General features: G+C 31.4%; 1 protein-coding gene across 1 annotated transcript; it reads left to right on the top strand.

Moving 5' to 3' along the window:
• Positions 1 to 68: 68 nt before the first annotated feature.
• Atg17 (autophagy-related 17) lies at positions 69 to 27,010 on the top strand. The gene is made up of 24 exons (XM_074138955.1): positions 69 to 198; positions 657 to 877; positions 4,379 to 4,587; positions 4,665 to 4,826; positions 6,435 to 6,561; positions 10,712 to 10,895; positions 12,320 to 12,490; positions 12,583 to 12,767; positions 13,380 to 13,566; positions 13,912 to 14,091; positions 14,559 to 14,723; positions 15,370 to 15,491; positions 15,592 to 15,685; positions 16,293 to 16,481; positions 16,579 to 16,869; positions 17,187 to 17,354; positions 18,132 to 18,271; positions 18,341 to 18,493; positions 18,580 to 18,664; positions 18,900 to 18,949; positions 19,080 to 19,204; positions 20,779 to 20,846; positions 23,216 to 23,345; positions 26,845 to 27,010. Exons 2-24 carry the CDS (start codon positions 810 to 812, stop codon positions 26,880 to 26,882), a joined length of 3,291 nt encoding a protein of 1,096 aa, XP_073995056.1. The 5' UTR covers positions 69 to 198; positions 657 to 809; the 3' UTR covers positions 26,883 to 27,010.
• Positions 27,011 to 27,459: the final 449 nt, after the last annotated feature.

Below are 27,459 nucleotides of genomic sequence, written 5' to 3'. Positions count from 1 at the left end.
GATATGGATTTTATTGTACTGTTTATTTGATTAAAAAAAAAAAATAAATAAATAAAAGAATATCATAACAATCTTTGCGCTTGCTCAGTTGTGTTTTCATTCTAGGGAGAACAGCTGTGCATGACAGACTGTTTGTTGGGGGTCTCTGCGTCGTTTGGAATGGGTCAATTTAATTCTGTGATTCTATATTTAGCATAGGTATGTATTATTTATTATTATTATTTGAATAAATGAAAAATAAGTAAAGTACTGAGCATGTAATTGTTTCAATTTTCAAAACCAGTGTTTAATAAGATTTTTTTTATTTTTGGTTCTTTACTCTTTGTGTTAAGTCTTTAAGATCTGTATTGTTTTGGTAGTCAGCTGTACCCATATTCCTGTTTGAACTTGTTTGGATAGTCGAATGACCTTGCTTCCTGAAAAAAAGATACAAATAAAAAATTTTTTGTATTGTTATTTTGTTTGTATTTGGTGCATTTTTGGTCCCATTATTCGCTGCAGTACTTTACGCATAGACTTAAGATGCTACAAGGAATAAATCAATATTGCATTTAAGTTGTAATTTTGTATTTAAAAAAAAGTGCTTTTTACTATTTCTTACTCTTTTCTTTGCGTACAAATTTGTAAACTAGTATTTTTGTAATTTTATTTTTTAGAAAGAAGAGTTTCTTTTTTTTATGAGGCGAAGCTCATAGGAAGTGAATGCAAGAAAAATGCTTGATTGACAAGAATAGTGAGCTAAGATAGCTCATTTTTTTATTTTTATTTTTTTTTATTTTTTTACTTTTAGTCAGAGGAAGAAATCAAAAATGTTGTACATATTTCATGTAGAAACAGGGACCATGATGACTTTTGACATGAATCTGGCCCTTGAAAGGTAAGTCATATTTATTTATTTAGATTTTTTTTTAATTTTCCAAAAAGTGGATGATGCAAAAATTTAATGAAGGTAATCATTGTGAAGGAAGAAACTATTTATTTTAATATGTTTTTAACTAGTTATGCTTTGAAAGATTCATATATTTTATTTTTTACTTAAATTACAATTCATAAATTCAATAGCTTTCACAATTTCCTAAGCTAATAAGGCACTAATTGTCTTCAAAAAATTTGTGTAAAAATTTTAAAGCTAGAGGATTTGAATTTTTCCCTTATTTAGAATTCAACCTTTTAACTACTTCCTTATCTGGTTCTAAATTGATTTCATTGTTTTTTTCTATCTTATAAATGATTTATAAAGGCATTGCTGTTGTATTCATATATTTGGCATGGGACAAAAAAAAATAAAATGCTGTTTCAAGTATATTGTATCCTTAACAAAGGAGGATACATTAATTGTTACAAAAAAGTACTTTTATACTTTATTTAAAGGTTACTGGCTATAAATCTATTTTGAATTTTAATGACAGTTTTTGTCTAATATCTCAATTCATTCTTTTCTATTATTTATAAATGCGTGCATAATATTTGGTTCTACATGATTTTGAAACTTTTAAAAGAAGAAATAGTTTGAAAATCTTCTTTTTACAAGTCCATAAGCGTAATAAATGCATTATTATGTATTTAACAGTTTAAAATATTGATACTGAGCAATTATTAAATTGTACGCAGAATACTGTTTCATGCAACGCATTTTTTTATCTGATCTAAAAACGTATTTTGTCGGGAATAGAGGGTAATCCCTGATTGCTTATTAATCTCTCACATTTATTATTTTTACTTTACTTATTTAATACATAATTGCGAGTAATTACTCATATTATATACTGCACTATTTGCATTCGAAAATTTTACATTTTATGTTTTGGGTAATTTACATCACGGTTGCCTAAAAGAATGCAATGTTTTTGCTAGTTTATTGAAAATGAAAAAGTGAAACTCTAAAGAAAAGCATACCATTAAAACATACAAAATGTTTATGATTCTTTCGAAATTTTCAACGCTATTAAGAGTTATTTTTTTCTTGATTGCGAACATATTTATTCCTAGTCTTGTCCACCTTAATAATTCCAGAACTACTTTGTACTTTTTCGTTCACAAGTGTTCACCATAATTGTCTGTTATGAAGTCCTCTGAAAGAAAAATTGTTGTTTTTTTTAAGTGTATTTATTAATGAAGAAAAATAGGCAGGTCATATTCTCTCCAAGTCACTGCAGCCATAGAGGTTTATTGAACCATCCCTTTTGAAAGGTCTATTAGAACAAGCGTCCCTCTCTTTATGAGGTCTTGATTTTTGAAACCAATGGTCGTTTTTGCGACATGGTCTCTTCTGGTCTCAACATGCCTGAGATCACATGCTGCCAACTTTTTCTAACGACGCCAGAATACAGGCTAGGTACATTTTCTCCACCTCCTAGAGCACAAAGGCTTTAGGTTAATCACCCTAGTTAAGGGAAGTGGCCTCTTGTGAATACCTATTCTTCAAGTAGGTAGGATAAACCTTTTTCCTTTTTCTTTTTACAAGGCCCTGGGTTTCCCACCAGTCACTTTGGCTTATTGTTTCAAATTTAGAAATTTATATCTTATTTAAAAGAAAAAAATGTTATCATTAAGTAGTCTACTATAGAAAATAGTCGATTAATTTAAAATTTTCCATAAATCACATTATTATTATAATTTTCAAATTATTTCTACAATACGAGCTACTTTTCCTATTTTTCATAGAAATTTTCTTTTTAAGTGTCTTAGCTACATATATTTTTTCCCCTTTGATTCATTAATGATAAAAATGAGATTCTAAATTTAAAGAAAAAGTTCAAAATCATATATTGTCGTGTGAATTTTTATGGAGGTGGCATGTAGAGCTCATTGCCCTTGGATGAAAGAATTAGGATGGCAATTCCTGTAAAGGCTCTTGTGATCTTGAACTTGATATATCATCGTTTGGGGGGTAAAAAAAAAAGAGGGAAGATAAAGTTTAGAAGTAGTAGGAGCCTGTATGAAGGCCAAAAAATAACCAACGGCCTACTACTGATCACGTGCTTCCCAAACATCACAGACGTTGACCTTCATGGACTGTTGCATCAAAGGTTCACGTTTTGTCTTCAATGGATTAAATTACTTTAATTTCATTAGGATTTTCTTTTTTTTTGGAATATTTCAAATTATTATTATTTCTTTTACGTCACTTCATTGGTTTTCGCGCACGAATGATGTGGGTCATCAAGTTTAAAGCAGACGTTAATTTTTATGGCTGGCATTCATTATTCCGTTATGGCAGTGTGGACAGGATGCAGACTTGATAATTCATTTTCTTTTTAGATGTGTATGCCCTGTATCAATAACCTAAAAATTAGCCATGGCAGTTTTTCGAGAGAGATTTATCTGGTAATTGATGATCACAGAGTGTTGCCCATTTCTTGCTGTCCGTTAGCAGATATTTAGAATTTTTTCTGATTTTTTTTGTTTGTCGTGGTCCTAAGATGATGGCGAAAGTTTTAAATATGAACGCTTTCATCGGTAGGATTCTTGTTATTTCCTGGTTTTGCCAAACTGCCCTCTGATCTACATTGGCGTGGAATTCATTGAAGAACCATTCATCCATTCAGCAGTTTTTGTTCTGTTTCGCTTCTTCCATTTTTCTTTTTTTTTCCACACCTTCTACCAGAGTATTGGAGCTAACGACATGTCCAGGAAGCAATGGGGTCAATTACTGGATGGAATACTCGTATCGTTGGGAGGGAAGGGATTTATCAATAGTTCCACTGATACTGAGCAAACGTTGTGATTTTTAACAATTTTTTTTCCCGCAAAAAATCTAGAAAGAGTTTTTCTATAAAATTTCCACACGTTAATAATTCTAATGCGGGACATATTTTCAGGCATCCTTGTTTTAGAGGGGAAAATTAAATTCCTTGCAAAACTCCACCCATAAAAACCATGGAAAATATTTCAAAGTAGGTGATTTAAAGAGCTATATAATTAGAGCTATTTCCGCAAAAAAAATTCGCACGTCCACTTGATGATGGATCGGCCAGAACATAAATTTCAGTAGTGACGCTCAACTACGTACCAATTTGAGTAATAAGTAGTTTTTGAGTTCTATTTAAACTCGCACAATGAAAAAATATTTTATATTAAAATTCGACTGAATATAACGTCTACGTCATTTGTTTCTTTTTTTAAAAAAAAAAACCCTCAATGGCTATCTCTTAACGTAAAAAGAAAGTATTTTCATTTAGTGAATTTTCCAAATAAGAGTTTTTAGGGGAAATTCAAAATTTTGAGGTCTATCAAATTTGAAAGAAAAGTGCTTGGAAATTGTGTTCGTCTTACATTTTGGGTGCCAATATCTTACTTATTTGAGCGATTCATTTTTTTAAATTAATTTATTCTTAATTCAAAATCTTACCTTTTTTTTGTATTTTTGTCTTTTTAGTGTGGCCACTCTTAAAGAAGCTGTACAACGCACATGTGGAATCACTTTAGATAAACAGGTACTATTGGCTAGCGGTGGAGAAACGTTAGACCCATCTGTCCGAGTATGTTCATATTCAGCTGGCACGGACACAAGTCCAATATTTCTATTCAGCAAATCAGCAATAGAATCTGCAACACCTCCAATACCAAGTGTTGATTGTGGTTCAGGTAATTTAAAAAGAAACTATTCTTTAATTTGGGTATTTTTTTGAGTTGAAAAGTTTATCTATTAACCAATATAACAGATTTAGATTTAAAAGATGAAGTGGATCAATCATTAAATCTACCGCCGACCATAGCAACCGTAGCTGTACGATCTCAGTTAGCGCAGCAGATGTGCGAACAAGCAAAATGTCAGGTGAAAGCTTGTGAGAAATTGGTGCATGATCAACATCTTCAACAGCAAGGTAATTATAGAAGCTTTTATTTAGATGTGAGGTTTTAATTAGAAACAAAAGTGCTTTTAAGCGGTACTTTAAACTTAAGTGCCCACTTTCAGACGTAATTAGATAATTTAATAATTGATAATCTTTATAGAAAAGTTTTTTTGAGTTAAAAACTTGAGGAATGTAAAATCGTATTTTGAGTATGCACATTTCAATTTAATGTACCTCGATATAATGAAATCTGATTATAAACAGCTGTACTTGATAAAAAAAATCGGATTTTAAAAAAAAGTATGGTGTGATTGATAATTTGCCGGCATTGATAACACAGGTTCCATAATTTATTTTCCACTTGAAGTAAAAGAAATTTGAAATTACCATTAAAACAAATAACTGATAATTTAAAGTACCCAAATTTACTCCCAAATATTTTGAAGAACAAGCAAATGTTATGGATTATACGACATTATTGTTAGCAGGCATTATGAACTTAGAAAAATAAAAAGATAAATATTTTCTTATCTTTTTATTTTTTTGCAACCAAGTTGTTTTAAATGACCTAATTTCATCACCTAATGGCACATTACTTGTAAACAATAAGTCCTTAAAATATGCCTATTTTTTGTTCTTTGTTTTTGTTTTAAATTGGTATAAACAAAAAAAAAAAAAAATGGAAGATAAAATATTTTTAATTTTTTGAGTACTGTTAATCTGTAGATGATTTCAAAAAAATTGTGAATAATTAAAAGAATGAAAATAAATTTTAAAGTTTAGTCGATTGGTGTTTTTATCCTCTAGTCATTATTAGAAGACTATAATTATTTTTTAGACGTGCCATAAAACCATATACTCAGGTTATAATATGGTACAAAGTTCTATATATATAGTGATACCTCGGTTCTCGGCCACAATTCGTTCCGAAAGTGTGGTCGAGAACCGAAACAATTTATCCCATAAGAAATAATGTAAACTATGTAGTTTATTTCGTTTCTAAGCCCCACGAAATATTAGGCCGTTTTACTGGCCTAATTTTTATATTTTATGTAAAAAAAACTAGGTATCTAAACAAGAAATAAGATCTAAAAGTGTACAAATATAAAAAACAACAACTCGGCTCATCTCGGTGGTGTTCGTGTTCCAAATGTTTGTTCGGATTTCAGGACAATATTTTCGAAAACCCTTGTTTGGGTTTTCGAATACCGATTTTTTTGAAAGTCAAGTCGTTCGAAAACCCTTGGTACCACTGTATATGTTATGTCTCTTTTTTATATAGCGAAACCATTAGTTTTGGAGAGTGGAAGGGCTAAAGTACCATTTCATTTGATAAGATTTTGTTCTCAATAGGATACCGGACGTTATACTAAAGATTTACTTGTATAAACGCTAACAACGATTTTTTTTATGAAACGTGTACTATTTGTATTATATTTTGTAGAGGCTTTAGTTAGGCTTCTGGCTTCCCCTTGTAGTGCCTTTACTGATTTTGTTCTGTCTAGTTCTTTTTATAAATTATTATAAAAAGTATCTTAATTTGAAACTGGTAAAATGTATAGTAAGATAAAAAATGCTTTTTTTTTTCGCTTGTTAAATTAAATAATTTTTAATGTCAAAAATTGTTGTAATTCCCAGGATGGGCCGCAGTGATTGCCAACTTGGATGACATCACATTACTCTTTAAAAGTCGAACAGAAACTTTTGAAGCCAGTTTTAAACAGTATTTAAACACAAGGCAACAATATATTAATATTCTTGAAAGGTAAATAAAATTTTTAATTATAAATTTAATAAAATTGTGGAAGTTTTTATTAAAACCTTGGAAGAAATATGTCAGAACTTCTTGGGAATAGTTGTAGTTTGTGTGAGTAAGTCGAGTGAATTATCACACAAGTTTTTCGAGATATGTATGGATTGGATATTTGAAAGAAAATGTACAAAGTTATGAGCTTATAAGATTTTAAGCTCAGGTAATAAGCGCACCAATATTCTTGAATCATTAATCCTGATTAGATACTCATTAAAAAAAAAACAAAAATCATTTCCATAATAAATATATTCAGACCTGTTGAACTTAAAGGCAGAAAATCGCAAATATTATAGCCATGACCTTAACATACATTTTAATTGATAAATTAAACAAAAATTTATGTGACTCTATTTTGTTACGTCTCATAAATAAGGGGGAAAAAAACACAACTTGAGAAAGTTTCATGGTTGTTACTATTATTTTATTTTACTTTATTATTTTATTTTTATTTTTAAATAAAACTTTTTAGATTTTGGAATACCCCCCGATATAAAGCATTTTTGTTTTGTTCTTCCTAGTTATGTGTTATTTTTAATTTCTTTTACTGTAGTAAAGTTTTGTGTAGTTTTTGAGTTTTCGTCGAGAATATCCGTATTGAGGGCCCCCTGAGTTAAAAAAAAAAGCTCTACTGTGGCTGTGTCATGGACACGGCCGTGTGTTGTACGTGAATACGTTTACGTAACGGGTTATATTTTTTTATATAAAATATTTTTATTTATGTATTTAGGATGAAATCAAGGAAACAAATAATTACTGTGTTACAATATAACTTTATTAATTATAGATCTGTGATACGAAAACTACGTCACAAATGGCAAATGGTAAACGTTAAATCAGTATAGGTATTACTTAACGTTGTTGGAGAAGTTTCAATATTAGACAAATTGAACTCGCTGAGCATGAAGTCGGGCAATGAGTGGTTTTGTGAGACATCAACATTAAAGTCTCGCAACTATCATAATTGGTGTTGTAAGATCAGGCTCGTAATCGGGTATAATTTTAGAGATGATTTTGGAATATTTTGACAACGATCGTAACATAAAGAGTTTAATTTCTGCTAACGCTGTGCCCGGGATAGATATACACACACACCCGAGTACGAATTTGAAAATGCCATTGGCCTTTTTCGTTTACTAGACAGATATCACCAGCTTTTGCGTCTTTCATTTCCAAATAAATCTCCGAAATGTCAATGTTAACTCTATTACAATCAGTGAAGCTATTGATGTTGCGGATATATGACGACTCCACCGGCTTTGCGACTTTTACCATTCGATTGTACTTGAGAAGCCCTTTCCAACCGTATGCGATCTCTGTATTTGGTTTTGGTTTTTCGACGCGTATAGGCCGACATTATTTATTTTTGATAATATTTTTTTATTCCAACACCTTTATTTTATTCACTGTCACTATTTTACACTAATATTTTATATACAACCGATAGATTGTGACGACATCTTACGATTAAAACTTAAACGAACATCGTTGCTTTTCCGAGTCAAAAGTTATGCTAATTGCAAATCTCGATACGCAGCAAAATGATCTCAAAATGGCGGCGCTTCCCCCTCCACCGCGCGCGATGTGTCACAGTCCTCGCTTATCGTAATAAATTCTTTGATCCTTTTGTTATCCAGTGGTCTAATTTAATTTTGGATGTAGACGATAGATTCGAAACTACAATGCCAAACTGTATCCCCCGATTTTGTTATTAGATTTTTTGGATTGCCACCATATGATTCAAATTTAAAGATGTATTCACGTAAAAAAAAAAAACATCGCAGAATGTTCAAATTTTTTGGTTGTATTTGAAAATTGATATTTTGGTTAGATGCTAACAGAAGACATCGCAAATTAGGTTTTGATTGAAATTGATTTATCGAATCTGCCATTACACAGAATCGATTTTCTCGGAATTTTAGTATTTTTTTTTTTTTTTTATCTATGACAGCTGCTACGATATCCTTTAAACTCGGTGTACTAATTCATCATACGTAGAAGATCTATCTATAACTCTTATTTAAAATCTTTTTCCGGGAAAAATTCGATTAAGATCACTTCTGGTAGTAAGGGGTTGGTAGTCAAGACATTTCCCTATACGTCATCACTGTTAACAATTGTACTTTCCTATTAAAACATAATATTAATAAAAATCAAATTTTAAAGAAAATCAGCTGACTGAAAATACCACTTAACAATCGATTAAGAATCGATTTTTCAATATTTTGAAATTTTAGCATAAACGGCTCCTACAATTTTTTTTATGGAAACACCGTATACTGACTGATAAACAAACATATGTACAACTTTTATTCAAAATATTTCCCCCTCCCTAAAGAAAAAATTTGATTATGGGTATTTGTAAGAGGGAGAAATGAATATACCCTTTTTAAAGGGCCATTTTTGTTTAATCTTCGATCCTATCTTTCCTATACAAAAATAAGGAAGGTTTTTAGTTGTTCTTAAAATTTCCGAGTTTAGAAGAAAATTCCTCAATCCAACGGAGCTCTTTACACCAAAACTAGGTTGTACTTTTTGGATAGATTCCCTGTAACGATTTACTAACTTTATAATGTTGGTAAGAATTAAATGCCACCAAATATCGTTTGTTTTATACCAAAATGTTTCGTTAAGAACCTTCAAAGTAAGAAGAGAAAGTCGTGCGGGTGTGCAGAACAGATTATTATAATTTGTATTAAATAAGGTAACCTTGATTGAGTACGTAAGCAATTTATTAAACATATATTGCTTGGCCTTGCTCCTGTATTTGAGAAAAACATCATGTACAGTATTATCAATAAAAATTATGTGTATATCTGTGCTAATTATCTGTTAATATTATTGTCCTTGCTATTTATTATATAATATTTGGAATACATAAATCAGGTTTTTTTTTTTTTTTAATTTTAACTAGGTTTTTTCTTTTCCTTCCATTTTTAGAAGAACTATCCTTTTTTTAATTGCGCTATCATTTTTTTTTTTTTTTTTTTTAAATAGACATTCACATTGACTTGTTTTGGAGGTGATTAGATATAATTTGAAAACATAACCTCAAATTTGACGGAAGCGAAGTGAAGTGTAACAGTTTAATTACCTACTTAACATTTGTGTCAGGTTTAGCTGATACAGAAAGTAGCAAATAAATATGGATTGATTCCATTAATTACTTAATCGTAATACATGATATATTTGTGTTAGATAGGTTTGGTAAGAAGTTTAAGCTGGATACAAATTATGAAAACTAAAAATATTAGTCCTTAACAGTCTTGAAATTTTATTTTATTTTTTCAGCATTGAAACTTTTCCTAGCTATTTTGAGTTGACGTAGATATAAACATAGTAGATAGATAAACAAATTGAAGGAAACTAAGTTGACATATAATGTCGTGTAAGAGTATATTACCTAGTCAAAGCAGAATATTGTTTGGCTAAATTTAAAACCTCGTTTTCTTTTTTATTTCTGCTTTGATAGTTAATGTAAACTCCCATATAACCAGGGACAATCTGATGTATATAATGTAGAAAATGTAATCCCCCCTAAACTTTCAGGACTCCTGTAAAAGTTTTGCCATTGAAATATTCCACTAATTGCCCTCTACATAGAGCTCTTGAATAGAAGTATTTCATTCTGAAAGGAGAAAGAATTGGGAATAGACTATTAGGAAATGAATGAATTTTTTAAAAAAAACCACAGTAACATTTTATATTGATATTATCTTTGGCCATTTAAGTTTTGCAGATCTCCTCAACATTCCATTTAAGTTTGGTCACCTCATTGGTTTATGTCAGTATCCCAACCATGTCCATCATCTACTTAGTCAGCTCGCCATGTGTAGTCCTTGGAATACCCATCTAGTGGCAGCCCTATTCCTAAAATTTATCTGCGATTCTTTGTTTATCAATCATTTAGAGAAAATCTGATTAAAATTTCTCCAATATTAACACCTTTAATTCCATTGGACAATAAAATTTCCGCACCCAAACACTTGCCAAGTTTTACATCACATTCTTGTTTTTTTTACAGTTTCCAGATCTAAAATAATTGTTGTAAGAGATAATTATTTCAATGATCACAATTTTTTTTTTTATATTTTTTTTTGAACAGTTTTAGCAATGATGTTGGAACATTGTCCAAAATTCCTGTACTGCCAGCATTGTTGGAAAAAGAAGGCGATGAATCACCAGCTCCTTCAGCCAATCCGGCTACACTCTTACAATGGATCTCAGCCAAAGATAACCAAGCATCACTTGAACAAGTAGCCGAACAGTGTAAAAAAGGATTGGATCAAGTAAGTAAAATATATATTTATAGATACGCATATATATTAATTTTATTTTGATTTCATATTTCCCTTAATAAATAACGAAAGTATTGCGATTACGTCCAAATTTCCTGTTTCGGACCGGAAATATAATCAGAAATATGCTCAGGACTCCAGGAAAAAAAGTTCCTCCAAACTTCGTATTTATTTCAAAATATCTTGTTTTCTTGAATAATTTTTTTTTTTTTTTTTCTTGGGGGAATTCATTTTGAGCATTTTGAGAGGTGTTAAAAAATTGCCTAAAAATGTCAACAACTCCGGGAATTGTTGTGTAAGAAGGTCGTGTGAGTATATTCACACAAGATACATGTGAAAAGTATGTCTGCGTCATTATATTTGTTTTTCTGTTTTTTCCAAACGAAAAACAAAACAAAAAACAAGGAAGAAAAACAAAATTTACGACATTTTCTTATCAGTAATGTTTTGATAGTATAATAATTGTTAGAAGAATTAGTTCATCCTTGCAAGGCACGTAGCTGCCAAGCATCTGCATGACTCATAGCACGTATTTACAAAATGTACAGCCAGTATGTCTTCATTGTTCTACCTTTTTATTTTATTGGTTCTTCTTATCTTGAATCGCAATAATTATTTTTTACGTATTCTGCTGTGATTGTTTTTTTACATTCTATTACTCAATATGACTGTATTTAAATTATTGAATAATAATAATTCAATTTGTAATTATTAGTTGCCTTTTAAAGTACTTGGCTTTCACAAATACAAAAAAAAAAAGAAAAAAATTAATCCTAGTTTACGATTGGAACTTACAATTTATACTAAAAAGTAACTTACGTCAAAATTATGCATATTCACTTTAAAGATTTAAAAGGTTTTAAAAAAAAATCTATTGAAATGCCCATCCTCTTCTTCTTTAACTTTGGAATTTTGGTTACATAATTCAATGCTTATGTATGTTTAGTAGATAATAATTCAGTTCATTAACTTCAAATAAATGAAATAGGTACTTTTGGGAAGGCCTATAAATTACCTCCCTTACTCAGAACTGCTCTTATTAGAATTGACCCGAAATATTTATAAAAATAGAAAAATCGATTTTTTTTAAGTGGCTCTATTGCTTAAATGAGTTGGTCTGAAAAGCTCAAATTCTATATAGTTTCTAAAAAATTTAATTTAATCGATGTAAATCGATTTTTTTAAATTTGATATAGCTTAATGTCAGATTCGATATAGTGTCTAAAAAGAATTGTGTAAATCGATTTTTTTAATCAGATATAGCTTAATGTCAGATTCGATATAGTTTCTAAAAAATTTAATAGTGAAAATCGATTATTTAATCAGATTTTTTTGTTTATTTATTAAGAACGTCCAGAATTTAATTTTGATGTTCCATCATTCACTTACTTTATTTTTTTTTATATTTATTACAGTTTGATGAAAAAGTGTTAGAAGCATTAAAAGTAGAAATTAGAGCAACATTTGATGCTGCTAACACCAGTGAAATGCGAGAAATTAAAGGACTTGAAGAACGTCTCTACGGATTGGAACAGTTAAGATGCGATGCTAAAAAGATTGTACAAGAGCAAACAGATTTGGCACAAGTAAGATTTTTTTCCTAATTAAATTGCTGATTTATTGAAAACAGTATTTTTAAGAAATATAATTAAAAAAAAAAAAAATCTTGATCAAATAGGCCTTCATCCATAATCAAGCTAGAGCTAGCAACCTAGGAGATACGAGTATTCTGCCAGATTTATGTACATCGCACAAGAGACAGTTAGTAGTGATGTTGAAGAATCATCACCAATTAAGAGATATCAGACGGCGATGTATCAAAGCCAAACAGGAACTTTCAAATAATCTTTACCATAGACTTAAGTAAGTTGTTTTTTTTTTTTTTTCCTTTTTATCGATTTCTATTTCCGCAAATTGCTTAACAGTGTTCCGCAATCTTTTTCCTTTCCGGAGCACAAATATTTCATTCCGTCTTGTTCGAACCAAACTACAGCTTATTTACAGTACATGTATTTTCAAAAAATTTAGGTTCATATTTTTATGTGATTATAGTTATTTTTCGTTGATGTGGAATTAATTCTTATTCTGTTTTACTGAAGCAACCAACATATCCGTTCCCCAATATACTTGAAAATTTCCTGGAAAAAAAAGGCTACCTTGAATTGAAAGAAATTGAAGGGATACTGGAGTTGTATACTTCCTTCCAATTCCTGGTAATTCAACTCCCCAGGCATATATGTATATCCACTTCCTAAAGGCATACATCTCCCTATAACAACATTTGGTTCACAAATTTACTTAACAAACCTGTCGAACCAAATTTTGCATAATAATAATAAAGTCCTATAAGGTATGAAATCAAGCTTACATAATTCTGCGGATTCAAACGTACTTATATTCTTCTAAGACTATTTTACTTGCAATCATTATTAATTCCTGTAAAAAATTAAATTAAATCCTTAATTTCTGTTACAGATGGGTAGTATATGTAGAGAGTCGATTATTGGAAATGGATGCAAAGCTTGTAATGTACCATGATAGCATGAAACGATTACGTAGAAATTTAGACATACTTTCTCAAGTGCATATGGCGCCTAATGTATATCTTACAGCCGTTGCAGAAGTTGTTAGACGTAGAACATTTTCACAAGCATTTCTTGTGGTGAGTAACACTAGGTTTTTGTTTTTATTATTATTGAAAATAATTTACTTACATCTTTAAACGATTTTATAGACTGACCTTCAATATATTTAATAAATTATCCCTTTCAAAATACAACTCAATTAATAAAAAACTAACTTTACAACTCTAAAACATTATCTGGGGACAAAATATACAGAACCCTCGTTGATTAAGAGGTACCGTTATTGGGACAATTGTCACTGGATCGATAAATGTATATAAGAAATGAGTCACTAATTTTGAACATTAAACTTTATTCTTTTTCACCATGTTTAAATACATAAAATTATTATTAAAACACAAAAATGTCTTTTCTGTTAAAAGTGGGCAAATGATCTCGCTTGTCAGCTTTGCGCCGTACACTCTGAAGAGGTTGCACGCAGGGAGAGCTTCCAGTCTCAGTTTGAAGGACATTTTCTGTCGTCTCTCTTTCCAGGACTTGAAGATTCACCACCAGCTTTTGCTACACAAGCACCACAGCTTTTTGATTCTAATCTGCCAAAGGTTAATATTTTAATTAGATGTGTAATAAATTCCTAAGCAAATAATACTGACTGTCTAAATACTGACTGCATGGCAGAAGACACACCAAAATTTGTTGTTAAAAATGTAAAAAATAAAAATAAAAATTGTATAATCGTCTACAAGCATAAGCCCTGAAAATGACTTAGTCTCAGGACGAAAGCTTGGCAGAAAATAAATAAAATGATGATAATGACTGAAGTTAGCAATAATATTTCTTTTATTTATTTCAAAATTGTCACTCTGTACCACAAGGTTTATTTAAGAATTTTATCCCTTGGGATTATTGTGACTAAAGAAAAACATGGATTACCAGATATTAACCACGGAGATTGTCGGCTAATATTAAGCGTATCCACACAGCTGATTTTTTTTTTCAAGTTTTCAGAAAGTATTTAGTCATTTATTCTTCTTAATAATAATAATAATAATTATTATTATTTGTAAAGCTTTCAGTTGAAGATATAGAACGATTACGTGGAGAGCTACCCGATCTGGCTTTATCTCTTTCTGTGCCAGATCTCACCACAATTACCCAGTTCTTCTTAAGCAGATCAGTTACAAATCTCAAACCAGATCCACAGCATCCTGCTGCGTCCATTGAAGATAGAATTGTAAGTAATTTATTTATCTCTTTAGTATTACGAATAGATTTTGACATTCAACTTCCAATTTACGTTAGCAAAGTAAAGTGTAAGTCACGAACAAGAGTGACCTGAAATATTGCAAAACTTCTGCTAATTAGTTACAATTGAAAGTATAATTAGAATTACAGGTTCTTAAACAGTTACCTCAATTAGATACTGTGTGTTTAATTCAATATTTTGATTATTAGATACATCATATTTTAAAACAAACATTCTAAATTATACATAAATGCAAAATGGAATTGAGTTAAAGCTCATTTTCTTAGAATGGGATATTTATTTTTTATGGATTAAATTCCAAAACTTGTTAATGTTGTCACTTTTGAAACAATATCGTTATTACTATTATCGTATGTATTATTATTTCTAATTCTATTTCATCTGTATTACTGAGCTCACAGATGATGCATTATCAAAAAATTAGTCAAACGGATATCGGAGGCCGGCAGTGCACTAAAAAAAGCTCCAATAATGTTGACGCTCTTTAAGTTAAAAAAAAATGTAGAGAGTAGTGTATCGATACTTTGGAATAGGAGGGATGTAGGGAGGAGCGATAGGGATTTTACGACGAGAACGTATATTCTTACTTTTAATAACAAAACTTCTCTTCCAGGTTCAAGCAGTATCAGCAGCCGGACTTAGCAGTAATCTAGATCCGGCACTTCTGCAACCTGCGGATAACAGTCAATCACTTGCCCAGTCTGCAAACACTACTCATCCCATTAGTAGTGACAGGTGAATAAAAACAAATGTTTTTTAATGTTAAAAACAAGCAATAAAAAGTTTTTATTTTTTTAAATTAAAATTGTATTAGTAAAAACAGTAAACATTTCAGGGGTTTTGAATCTGAAACAGATACAGAAGAATTTGAAAAAGTTGGCCAAAGCCCTAGTGATATGCATTATGAGAAACAAGCGACAAGGAAAGAGGTAAAGTCGAAAAAATTTCTTGTAGTAGCGTCTGGTTTTTTAAAAATTAATGTTTATCAGAAGAGTCTACTTAGAGATTGATTGTCTAATACCAAGAGAATGTGTTTAATGACTGGTCTAAGCTTACTGAAAGGATGTGGAGCTTGACGGTACAGCTTAGATGTAGAAGGTAGAAGAAGAAGGAGAGGCTTTAAAGCCAATCAAGTAACATGACTACAAAAGTCTTGGAGGTTGTATAGACCAAAAATAAGTTTGCTCTAACTCCAAGTCCTTCAACTCCAGTTTCAGTATTTTTTTTTTTTTCTTTTGATATATGACGTTACGATCTATTAGAGGAAGACCAGTTGATTTGTAAGTCGATCTAGACCACTTCACCGCACTTTGAAACTGCCAAGAATTCTGTTTATGATGGGAACTGAGGGTATTATAGCGATAGAAATAAGATCTTATGATTTACAAAACCTTCCCGGGAAAGGTGCAATATCTGCCCATGCTATTTTAGTTGAAAATTCAATTTGTTGATTTCTAATTTTATAAATTTTCAAGATATTTGCTTGATCATTCTGGAAAAAAAAGTGAGTTCATTATCTTTATTACTAATTTTCAGAAGGAACTGCGAGATCAATTAAAAGCTCAACTTCAGAACATCAATGGAGCTGTAGACGAAGCCTTTCGGGAACTTAGAGGCAATATGGGTCAGCTCAAACAGTGGGTACTTTGTGAAAGGACTGAACTAGAATGTCTGCTGGACAGACTAACTAGGGCCTGTAGGCAACAAAATAACACACTTTTAGAAGTATGAATATATTTTAAATTTGGTTTTCTGTAAATATTTATTGTAACTAATAAATGATACAAAACTAATAAAATTTCGACTTAAAACATCTATATAGGAGCTAAAAGAAAAAGAATCAATTGCTGTAGAAGCTGAACGTCGAACATATAATTTAGAAGAGAGACTCAAGTCAACTATGGAAGGCTTGGAATTGGAAAGAATTCGAAGAGAAGAAGCTGAAAGATTATTGGATGAAGAGAGATCTAGAAATGAAACAGCGCTTAAAGAGCTTCAAGAAAGGTTAACTCATGAACGTAGGGATGAAGTGGAAGCGATCACAACTAGATATAAACTATATTCGCAGACTATTGAGCGATCTATGAGCGATTTCTGCCATGATAAAATGGAGGTAAGTTACCATGATGTTTTATTACCTTACTTTTATGGGTCATGCATAAACGCGTAAATGATTGTTTTATGAAGGTACTTTGTAGCTAGGGAGAATCTCTTGGTCCTAATCCCCCATCTGTCCCTTTTGCGTCATTAGTGTTACTATTATTACTCATAAGTGTTAGTGGGAAACCCTACGCTATCCAAAGTCTCACTAGGCCTACATTGCTAGAATATGGAAACCAGTCCTAGGCCTAAGCCACCTAGTTATTGCACAGCTAAGGAAGCGTATATAATATTATAGTAATAAATTTTGCTTTAATAACACATTCGCAGGGTACTGCTCTTATGGATCGAGAAGAACATGAAACAATAGTGTCACGTCTGAAAGAAGAATTAGAACTAGATAAAGCCAGAGCGTTGGAAGAAGAAAGGACACAGTGCAGTACAAGACTTGAACAAGAACTAGCGCAGGCTAAACTCAGAGCGGATGCTGATAGACAGGTAAAGTGTTAGTTAATTGACTATGTCTGTGGGAAGAAAAACATTTTAGGGCGAAAATTTAAAAAATATCATCCAAGCTGGACGTCTTTTAAGTTTGATCAAGGACGCTTTTCTGTCTCCTGTTTCTATAGATAATTTCAACGTTGTCCACTACTTCAGGAGAACGAGTTATTATTTAGGCTAATAAATGTGAAGAATTGCTTTGTTAGGTAGTGTTGTAAGTTTCCGACATATTGTACTTCTCATGTAAACTGCAATGATTCCTTGACTAACTTGAGAAACTTATTTGGGGCCAACTGGAAGATGGCAATTCTCTTACAAGATGATGGAGAGCTCTGGTTTTCCTTCATTCATATATTCACTAGCAAAATTAACTCACACATCTGGAGGAAATTGTGATTTTGTTGCGCAAACCTTATTCTTGATACTAGAATGAACTCTGGTGAGTACCAGATCTTTGACTGGTCGTCTTGTTGATAGTTTTGGAAGAGATGCGTAGATAGGTTCCTATTTTATTTTGGAGATTTCACCCTCATTGTCCATTGACAAAAAGAATATTTACAGCATTCTATTCTTAACACAATTTGAAACTTGATATCAACGTGATAATAGTTTTGATGAAAATTACGAGTACTTTGACGACCTTTCGATGGGGAAAAGGGTATTAACAGGAAACAGCAGATGGTTCCAAGTTCCTCTTGGAAGGAATGTCATCCTAGAAAAAAAAAAAAGATGACTAAATCGGAGTAATCATCATTAACTAATCTCTGTTCTTAGGTATTATTTAATGACACTGTCCACCGATTAATGGCGGAGAAAGATCGTCAGTTGGAGGGGATGCGCGTAAGAAACGAAAATCTGATGGTCGAAAGTTCGAAACTCAAAGATACCATTTCTCGTCTTACAGATTCCACCTTGTAAGTTAGATTTGTTTTTTTTTGCTACTTTTCCTCAAACAGCATGTATTCATTTAATGATGTTTCCAGGAGCATAGACACTAAAGAATTACGAATTAGAGATCTGGAAGCTGATAAAGCTCGACTTATTGCCGAACTAACTGTTTTGAAAAGTGCAGCTTCTTCACCACCATTAATTAGAGGTTCCAGGAGTATAAGTCCATCAAGCTCTGTGCTTACCATGTGGGTTTTTCTGTTTATTTAAGAACTATTTTAAAGTTTGTCTTAATTTGTTAACTTCATTTTGATTTAAATTTCATATATAACAGTGAATCCGGCATTAGTTGCTGTAGGGATGCTGCCACAAGTCCAGATCATTCTCCACGGAAATCAAGAATACTTAAGGAGAAGTTGGTAAGTTTTATTACAAATTTTTACGAAAAGTGAATGATGATTATAGAAAATGTTCTGAGTGGACTCACGAAAATTTGAAAAATTTAGGCATAAAGCATCCTAGACTAGCAACCTAATTCTAAATACTACTCCTTGCTACCTCTTCATGGCTCTATTAGGTCACTACCTAAATCACGAAACTTAGAGCCTTGAAATAGAAAGTAGTTTCACTTAAAGAATCATTTTTTGTTTTCAGACTAGAAGCACTAACAATTTAATACAACAAGGAAAAATCAGCATTGGCTCGTAAGTAGTTATTGAATTAAGCGATCATTTATTCAATTATATATTTAATAAATTTGAGGACAAATTTCTTGTCTGTTGGTAAACTGATATCTGGAACTACTGAATTTAAAGCTCTTTTATTTGATTGCAGTTGCAATGTTGGAGATGCTGTTCTGGTTGTCTGGGATGAAGCACTAATGGCTTATACAATAGTTCAAGATTCTTCTACGTTATATTTCCTTCATCCTGACTGTCTTGAAGGTCTTGGTTTGCTCTGTGAGTAGAGAACATTGACCTTTTTTTTTTTTTAATGTATTAATAAAATTGCCTTTTTCATAAATGTTTGGCTGAAGTTCGATGGAAGGGCACTTGCGATGCATTGTTTGTCGTGTGTAAGCGCTACAATTTGACTGCTATTGCCACCAGCAGTGAACGCTAGTCATAGCCACTCTGTAGCGTAGCCGTGCTTAAGGCAAGGTTACTGCTCACTTTTATAACAGTAATGTACGAAATCCTCCAAATATCCGACTTATCCATATCGTGGTCAAAAAAATCGAATAAAAGATCACCAGTATATGTTGTGTGAGATGCTTACTCTTACTACAAAGGAACTCCCATGTATAATTTTAATTTAGCAGCAATATCTAAATAAATTTTTACAATTTTCTGGCAGAAATACATGCGAAACTGTTTTTGAAAATGGTGAATAAATTTTCCATTAAACCTCCTTAAAAAACTTGCAAATCTTTTAGTATTTGCTTGCAATCCATCAAGAAAGACTAAAGTACATGGTGAATTTTTATTTTCAAATTAAGTCATTTTTGTACAAGTAATCCAGGAATAAATAATTTATGTGTCATCAGCACCACAAAACCACAGGGAAATCCTTCATTTTTCAATAAGTACTACCCTACTTACAGTTTACAATAGAAAAAGACCTCCTCATAAGAAGCGACAGTCAGAAAAATTAACACATAACACTACCATACCTAAATTTTACTCTAACCTACCTATAATCCAGAAAATGATCTGTACAAAAATTTCATTTCACGAAACCTGAAGTATCACCATGACATCATAGAAACTTCCAGCAACTATCCCCTCAAATGCATTAATTATGCAATCGAATCAAATCAACTAATCAAGAACAGCAAACCATCACAAATAATCGCACTACAACAACATACCTAACAAACAAAACAATAAAGTACATTTTTCTACCAAATGTATACCCAGTCAACAACAGAAATATTACTTCAAAACTCAATTACACTATAATCGCTTCAATTAACATTAAGAACAAAAAAAGGAAAAACATTCTCGAATCTGAAGAACTGGACTAAAAAAGATAAATAATCAAATCTAATTTACAAAATAGAATGCAAAGTCTAACAAAGTATTTAAAATAAGTCTACAACACTCGTATTACACACAAAACTAAAGAATTAACACAACACTTTTCTAACATAGCACAGAAAATTCTGGATGTCCCAAAACAAGACAAAAATCAGAGATAAACCCAAATAGAAAAGTACTAGAAATGATTTATATGTCGAAGACGGAAAATAGTATAAATTTCAAAACAGATCAATCCAAACAACATATGCACTAACTAACTATAAAACACAAGAACATTTTGAAACCTACCACACTCAGTACATATGTTACGTAAACACAACAGTGTGTCAATAGAAATACCAGCCTTTAAAGTTAACAATTTAAAACAAATTCAGTTAAGTTCTTGTTAAGATAACATATTCCAGTTTCCACAACCACTTTCTCTGAAAGATTATTTAATTATTAAAAACTCTTTAAATATGTTACCAAATTTTATAAATATTTATTTTTAGGTGCAAATCCTCGACGTCTCTACAGTACTGGAGAAGTTGTCCATAAAGAATATTGTCAAGCAAAGAAGGTAAATTATATCGTAATAAAAGATAATAGAAATTAAACTTTAAAAAAAAATCATTACTTCTACGTATTTAAGTTCAGCAAGTATTGGGGTCGTGTCAAATCTGTATCGTATTTTAACCAAAAATAATGTTTTGAGCCTCCTAAACTTGAATGTGTGTTTCGAGTACAATCGGTGTTCGTGTATTCTCATGGAATATTTGAAAAAGTAAAACTTCAGAAAACTTTTAAATTTGGTATTCCATTTTAGAATTATGGTGTTCGCCAAAATATGTTAGTCGGAATTGTAAATAGTAAAATAAGTGATTTTTAATATTTTCGTAATTTTATGGCAAATTGATCCAATGGATTATATATTTTATTTAGTCAATATATCTATAAATTCAAATAATATATTTATATATCAAATAAATATCTCGTTAACTAAATATTTTCAGTTTAAAAGGTGTCAAGGTAGATTTTTTTTATCTGTTATTGAAATTTGCGACTGCAACGGTTGTTGCAACAAGCAAATGTAATGTAATATAGTGTCTTGATAGAAGATTGGAGAAGGCACCCAGTGGCGACACTCCATTAACGTGAACAGATGCACTATACTGTTATGAGGAGAGCAGATCGCGGGGCCATCTTCTCTCATTAAGGTCGATAAAACTCAGCCTGGTACAAAACGTTCGAAAAAGCTAATGATTTTCATTTAAATTTTTCTAAATTTTTTTCTCCATCTTTCTGAACTGGGTTTTTCCTTCTATTGGGGCGCTTACTTGTAACATTCCAATTGACCAATATTTTCAAGAATCTTTAGATATTAAAAACACATAAAAATCCATTATACTTTTGGAAATTTTAAAACATGTTATTTTTAAATTAAGTTAAACAAATGTATGCATTGTATGTATATAATTTTTTTTTTATATTTTTATTTTTTAATAAATTTTTTTTTGTTAATATTGTTTAGAATTTCATTGACCATTTTCGTTTATAAAATGTAACATACCATGTAACCTCCCTCACTCAGCAAACAAGTGTAGTGTTTGATCGAATCATATTCTTCAGTTCTCTGTAAATCTTAGGCTGAAAACATAGTGGAGCGGCGGGCAAAGCGGCAAAATCAAACACAAGTAAACATATGGGACCGCGCATAGTGGCGAGCAAAGCGAAGATAGAGCAACGCTATCTAAAGAGAGTAGAGCAAAGCGTTATGACATGTTTGATTTCTTCGCTCTCATCGCGCTCAATTTGTAAAGGTTATTTTTCAAAGGTTATGGATATTGATACATTTATTGGTTTAGTTTGTTTAAAGAAACCACTGTGGAACATAGTATTTGCGAAGCTACAATAGTTTTTAATAATTAATAGTTAAAATTAATTAACAAGTAGTTAATGGAGAATTCAGGTAATATTTGCTACATTTAATTGGTTCTCAATCCCTTAATGCTAACTTTCATCTAAATACTAGGCAAAATTAAATTACATTTTCACGTCCTACTACTTCTGATCAGAACGTATTCTCCAATGCTTCTGTAGCGTCGTACTACTCCAGTTTTTCAGATGAACAACATTAATTTACGACAAATCATGGAGTGATTTAATAAAATTATTGTTTTTTTTTTAAGTGACTAATTTCTTTTAATCTGTATATATTTCTATTTTTTTATTTATTTTTTTCTAACCTTAAAGTGACTGCTAAGTAACTTAATGGGGTTACATAGATTTGTATTTAGTTAATTTTTCTATATTGTGCCTAACTTTTGTTGTGAGTTGTATTATTCAAAAACAATAAAATTTGATTTTGATTAATGGGGTTACACTGGGCTAGTATGTAATCAAATGTTGATAAGACATTCGAAAATACGAATGAAACTTGCCAGGATGTTCCCGAAGTTGTTGGTACAAGTGATGAAATTTACCAAGTTCAATTTCTAGACTTATTTATGTCATGAACACTGCAGCTCCTACTACTAAGCTGCTGCAAATACCAAAGTTTCAACGAAGAATTTTCATATAAAAAATAGTTCCTCCATCTTGTTTTGTCAAAAAGGAGAACGCGACTAAACTCGTCACTATGTGCATGCGAATCTTTGCTCGCTGCTCGTCGCTCTCTTTGATTTGAAGCAGCTATCATCGCCGCTTTTGCTCGCCGCTCCACTATGTTTCCAGCCTTAGTGAAATCTTTTTGTAACTAAGGTGATTATTCTAGATCTAATGTTCGCTTAAAGTTCGAAATCGTTCGGGGATGCAGTAGACAAAAGTGCTATGATTGATAAAAGTGGACGATAGTAATCCTGAGGAACTAACCACACTTCCATTAATGTCGATTTTTTTTTTTTTTTTTTAATATCATTTTCACTTCTTTCTTCTTTCTTTTCTTTTCAGCCGGAAAATCGCTACCATGTACCTAAAGGCTCAAAGTTTTACAGAGTTAAAGTAGAACCTGTCTTAATGTCCCGCAGTCAACAGCTACAGCAACAATCTCCGCATAGTTCTCTCGGATCTTCAGGTCATAGTAATTAGTCATCTTTATTATTATTATTACTATTATCATTTAGCTTTAATGAATTAATTTTTATTAAAAAATAATTTAAGCCCATTATTTCTTTCTCAATCCTTTTAAGTGAGACTTCGTTTTCTCAAAATCATTTTATACTTTTTTTCTTTTTGTTTCCTTCCTGTTTTCTACCAATCGTCATAAGTGATAATATAATTTTCTTTGTTTTTTTTTTTTTTTTTTTTTAAATAAGTATAATTTAGTCATATTTTTATATATTAACCGAGTAAAGGTGAAGGATTTCTGGTTGTACTGTAAAGAAAAAAAGTAAAATTTTTTTTTATTTTGTTTTTTAATTATTAATTTATTTAGAGTAGTTATGTAAATATTTTTTAATTTTTTCCCCCAAGATATGTTTCAGCGATTAAAATTATTATTATTATATAAGAATGAATGATTGATAAAACTTTGTGGAAGTTTTCATCGCTTTGCAATAAGTGTAATCTTTTGTTTGTTTGATTGTTTTTTCTTCTTTTGGTCTGAATTTCCTTAAAATCGCACAGTGGATAATTTTTCTTTATGGAAAATAAGAAGTAATAATAAATTATTATTTAAAAAATATATATATATATATCTATATAATTAAACTAAAAAACAAAAAAATTTTTAATCCTAAGTGCCTTTTTTTCTTTAAGATTCAAAGAAAAAGATTTTTAAATATCTAAATGTTAAGAAAAGGTCTTATTTAATGTTTTTTTTTTTTTTAATTTTAATTTATCGGATTTTGTGAAATTAGTTCCTATGATAAGCAAAAATATATAATAGAATAAGAAAAAAAAAATGTTTTGTTTGAGCTGGCAAGTTTTGGGCATATTTTTCTTTGATTTTTGTTTGTTTGTTTTGTTTTAGCGTTTAATCCTTTAACTGTTTTAGGTGATGACTAGTGGTAGTCGAGTGTGTGGGCCTTTTTGTTCCCTTTGTACACGTTTGTGACGAACCTCTTGTAGGACGAAAAAAACCGACCTTCCCTTTTTCGCAATTCAATCGAAACAGAATTTTAGAGGCGTTATTTTTCCCTTTTTGCTGTCTCTCTCTCTCTCTCTCTCTCTTTCTCTCTCTCTCTCTCTCTCTCTCTCATCTCTCGCTCTCTCACTCTCTCTCTGCGCCAAGTCCTCTAATCCTCTAATCTAGTATCAACACCATCAAAAGTTTACCAATATTAATTTCGATTTTTTATGGAATATTAGGCCGTGTAGTAAAGTGTCTATTCTCTAGTATAGTCTAAGTGCAAAGAGGACCCTTGATGTTGCGCACCTTACAAAAGATTCTTCCAGAAGCTTGGTTTGGGCTTGAGTTCCAATTTGTGGCAAGCAATTTGCCCGTTCTTAACCAGGATACATCCCTATAATTAGAATGAACTAGTTACAAAACCACTTCTTACCTTACTAGCCCTAGCGGTGTCCAGGTTGCTTTTTAAAACTCAGCGATTGTATATGGGCAAATTACTAGTAATCGTATTTAATAACGTCTTTGAGTCAAGATACTGCTGCTACTGGATTTAAAATGTATGTATTTACAAACTGTATAGAAAAAAAAATCTTGCAAGACAAAATGTAATTATAAATAAGCAAGAAGGGAAGGGACTGTGTAGAAAAGTTTGGAAACCACTGCCTTAATTTAAAAAAAATCGAATTGCCCTCTTGTTTTCTACCAATCTCTTCCTGTCTATACCTCTCTACCTTTTGTTCATCTGTTTAACCCTTGTACAGGTTATCTTCGCCTTTTTTGAGAGGAACGAGAAGTTTAGCTAATCCTTTTCTTTCATGGTGTTAGCATTTTTGTCCAATCTCGCCGTTTACTGTTTTTTTTTCTAGTCTAGAAATATCGTGTAGGTAGGTTACCCTTATTGAACCTTTGTCGTCCTCCATTACTAGTACAACAAAACAACAAAGATGACATACCCCAGGATTGGTTCATCCGCGAAATAAACTATCCTAAAGTTGAACCCTTCTTTCTGGCATTCTTCCAACCGTGTCCAATATTGACCCTTACGATTAATCAAGATAAAACTTGAGTTCGTTTCCAGCACTTTAAATATATAGCAGTTAAAGGATTTTATTATTTTTTTATTTTTAGTAAAAAAAATAAATAAATATGATGAAATGAAAATAAAATATTTCCGTACCTGAGTAGGAAAGAGGCTGATATGTATGATTCAAGGCTTTATTAATTATTATCGGGTCATGAATGATTTTGTTTTTGTTTTTTGCATGCTTTATTGTCTCAGTATTAAAATGGAGGATGTGTTTTCAAATGAGTCGTTTTGGATGTGTGGTTATTTACTTTTTTTATACTTCAGGAACTATTAATATTTTAGTTATTATTTTTTTGTGTGTATCTATTTCGTTGTAATAAAAACGAAGAAATAATAATGTTTATTGAACAAATAAAAATTTTTGTTCGATGTGCTTCCAGAAAAGATTCAAGAATTTGCCTGTCATGTTGTAGGATTTGTTTTTTTTTAAAAAAAATCAACCATCACATTTATTGCTCTTTGTCATCTGATTGTTTCAAAATAAATACATAATTACAAAAAAAACTAGCCACTTCCGGGATCGCGTATTCACGAAAAAAAAAAACAGAGAGAATAACCCTGTCTAATAGCGAGATTTATATGTGCCCCAAAATTCCCTATAGCCCAAAAGAGGTTTATTTTATATAAAGCTGGATCCATTGTATGTCTGACCCCCCTTTTGCAGGTCTTGGGGTTATTGCACCTACGAGACGTCATAATCACAGGCGGGGACCCCTGTATGACGTTTTCTGTGGTACTGCAATTGCCAACTAATAGGTTTAGCCATTAAAGATATTAAATAGGCTATCCAATAAGATGGATTTTTAAACTCGCAGCTTTTTCCAGGCAGGCGACAAAGTTATGATCAGCTGCTTTTATCTAAGATTCACTTACGCTATGACTCTTATTCTCTAAAACTTCTTGTAGCTTTAGATGATCGAAGTCCTCTTGACGGCGTGCGGGGCTGGAAGCGCGGGTGGCTGTGTCTATTTTAATGTGAAAAGACTGGTACGGTTCTGAGTTCAGCTCTTCAAAAAAGAGAAACTATCCTAGATATACGATATTTCTTTTTATTTTATCCATCGTACCAAGCATGGTTATTGGTTTCACTCTTTCATCCATCACCAGAGGGTAGATTTAATCATCTTGGTAAGGAGATTTCGACATGCACATACAACATTACAATATTTTACGGATTTCACTGTGTAACCTTCCTCAAGACGGAAACATGAAGTCTAAATTTTTACTACCCCAATCTGATTAATCTATTTTTTGCTGATAGATGAGAATGTCCAAAACCAGTTAGGGATACAATAATCCTGCGTGCTACAAATGGATATAATCCAAAAAAAATGTCGAACCCTGCGGATCTAACCACAAATCTTCAACATATTCTAGATACTAAGATGTGATGAGTGCCATAACAGATTTTTTTTCTTTTAGATCTGGTGGCTTGCAGACTTTCTGGCCATGGAATCTAATCTAAACTTATGCCCAAAGATTTTTTTTTTTTTTTTTATAATTAGGTAGAGATTATCTCTCAGAATACACCCGTAAAACCCTTTGCCCAAAAAGGCTCAGGGAGATGATATCACTTCACCCCCCCCCCCCCTAGCAACGCCGTGAGACTTCTCCTCCCAAACTTCATCTTAACACTTAAGCAACACGTATCTCTTAAACGATAGAAAAAAAACTGAAACTTTAAAATAAACTGTTATCATTTTCGTGCCCTCTCGGAAGAATTGAATCTCTCGCTGGATGGAAAAATTAAAAAAAAAAAAAATGGAATCATGGAGCCTTCTGCACATGTCAAGTTCTTGTTCTCCGTGAGCTTATTTTTATTTTTTTTGAATTTTAATAATTGTTTTTTTTTTTAAATATTGTTTGACCCATATTCGTTCAAATAAAACAATTTAGACCCAAAATGATAACTGCTAAGTATAACTTCTTTCCCCCCCCCCTTTTGAAAAATCTAAAACCAAACCAAACCGGAAATAGATTTATATTTAAAACATACGAAACACTATTTATGAACTAGTTCACAAATCATTATTAATT

Source organism: Rhodnius prolixus, unplaced genomic scaffold (genome assembly GCF_049639745.1).
Source record: "Rhodnius prolixus isolate KJV_2025 unplaced genomic scaffold, Rpr scaffold_17, whole genome shotgun sequence".
Lineage (NCBI taxonomy): Eukaryota > Metazoa > Arthropoda > Insecta > Hemiptera > Reduviidae > Rhodnius > Rhodnius prolixus.
Note: the sequence above shows the minus strand (reverse complement) of the source record. Positions and strands in the feature narration are given on the sequence as shown.

What these genes read in the sequence shown, in the direction of transcription:
- Atg17 (XM_074138955.1), top strand. Translation starts at nt 810, where the DNA reads ATGTTGTACATATTTCATGTAGAAACAGGGACCATGATGACTTTTGAC. An exon ending in TCTGCCATGATAAAATGGAG is followed by an intron (nt 16,870 to 17,186) that starts GTAAGTTACCAT and finishes ACACATTCGCAG; the next exon opens with GGTACTGCTCTTATGGATCG. An exon ending in CGTCTTACAGATTCCACCTT is followed by an intron (nt 18,272 to 18,340) that starts GTAAGTTAGATT and finishes TGATGTTTCCAG; the next exon opens with GAGCATAGACACTAAAGAAT.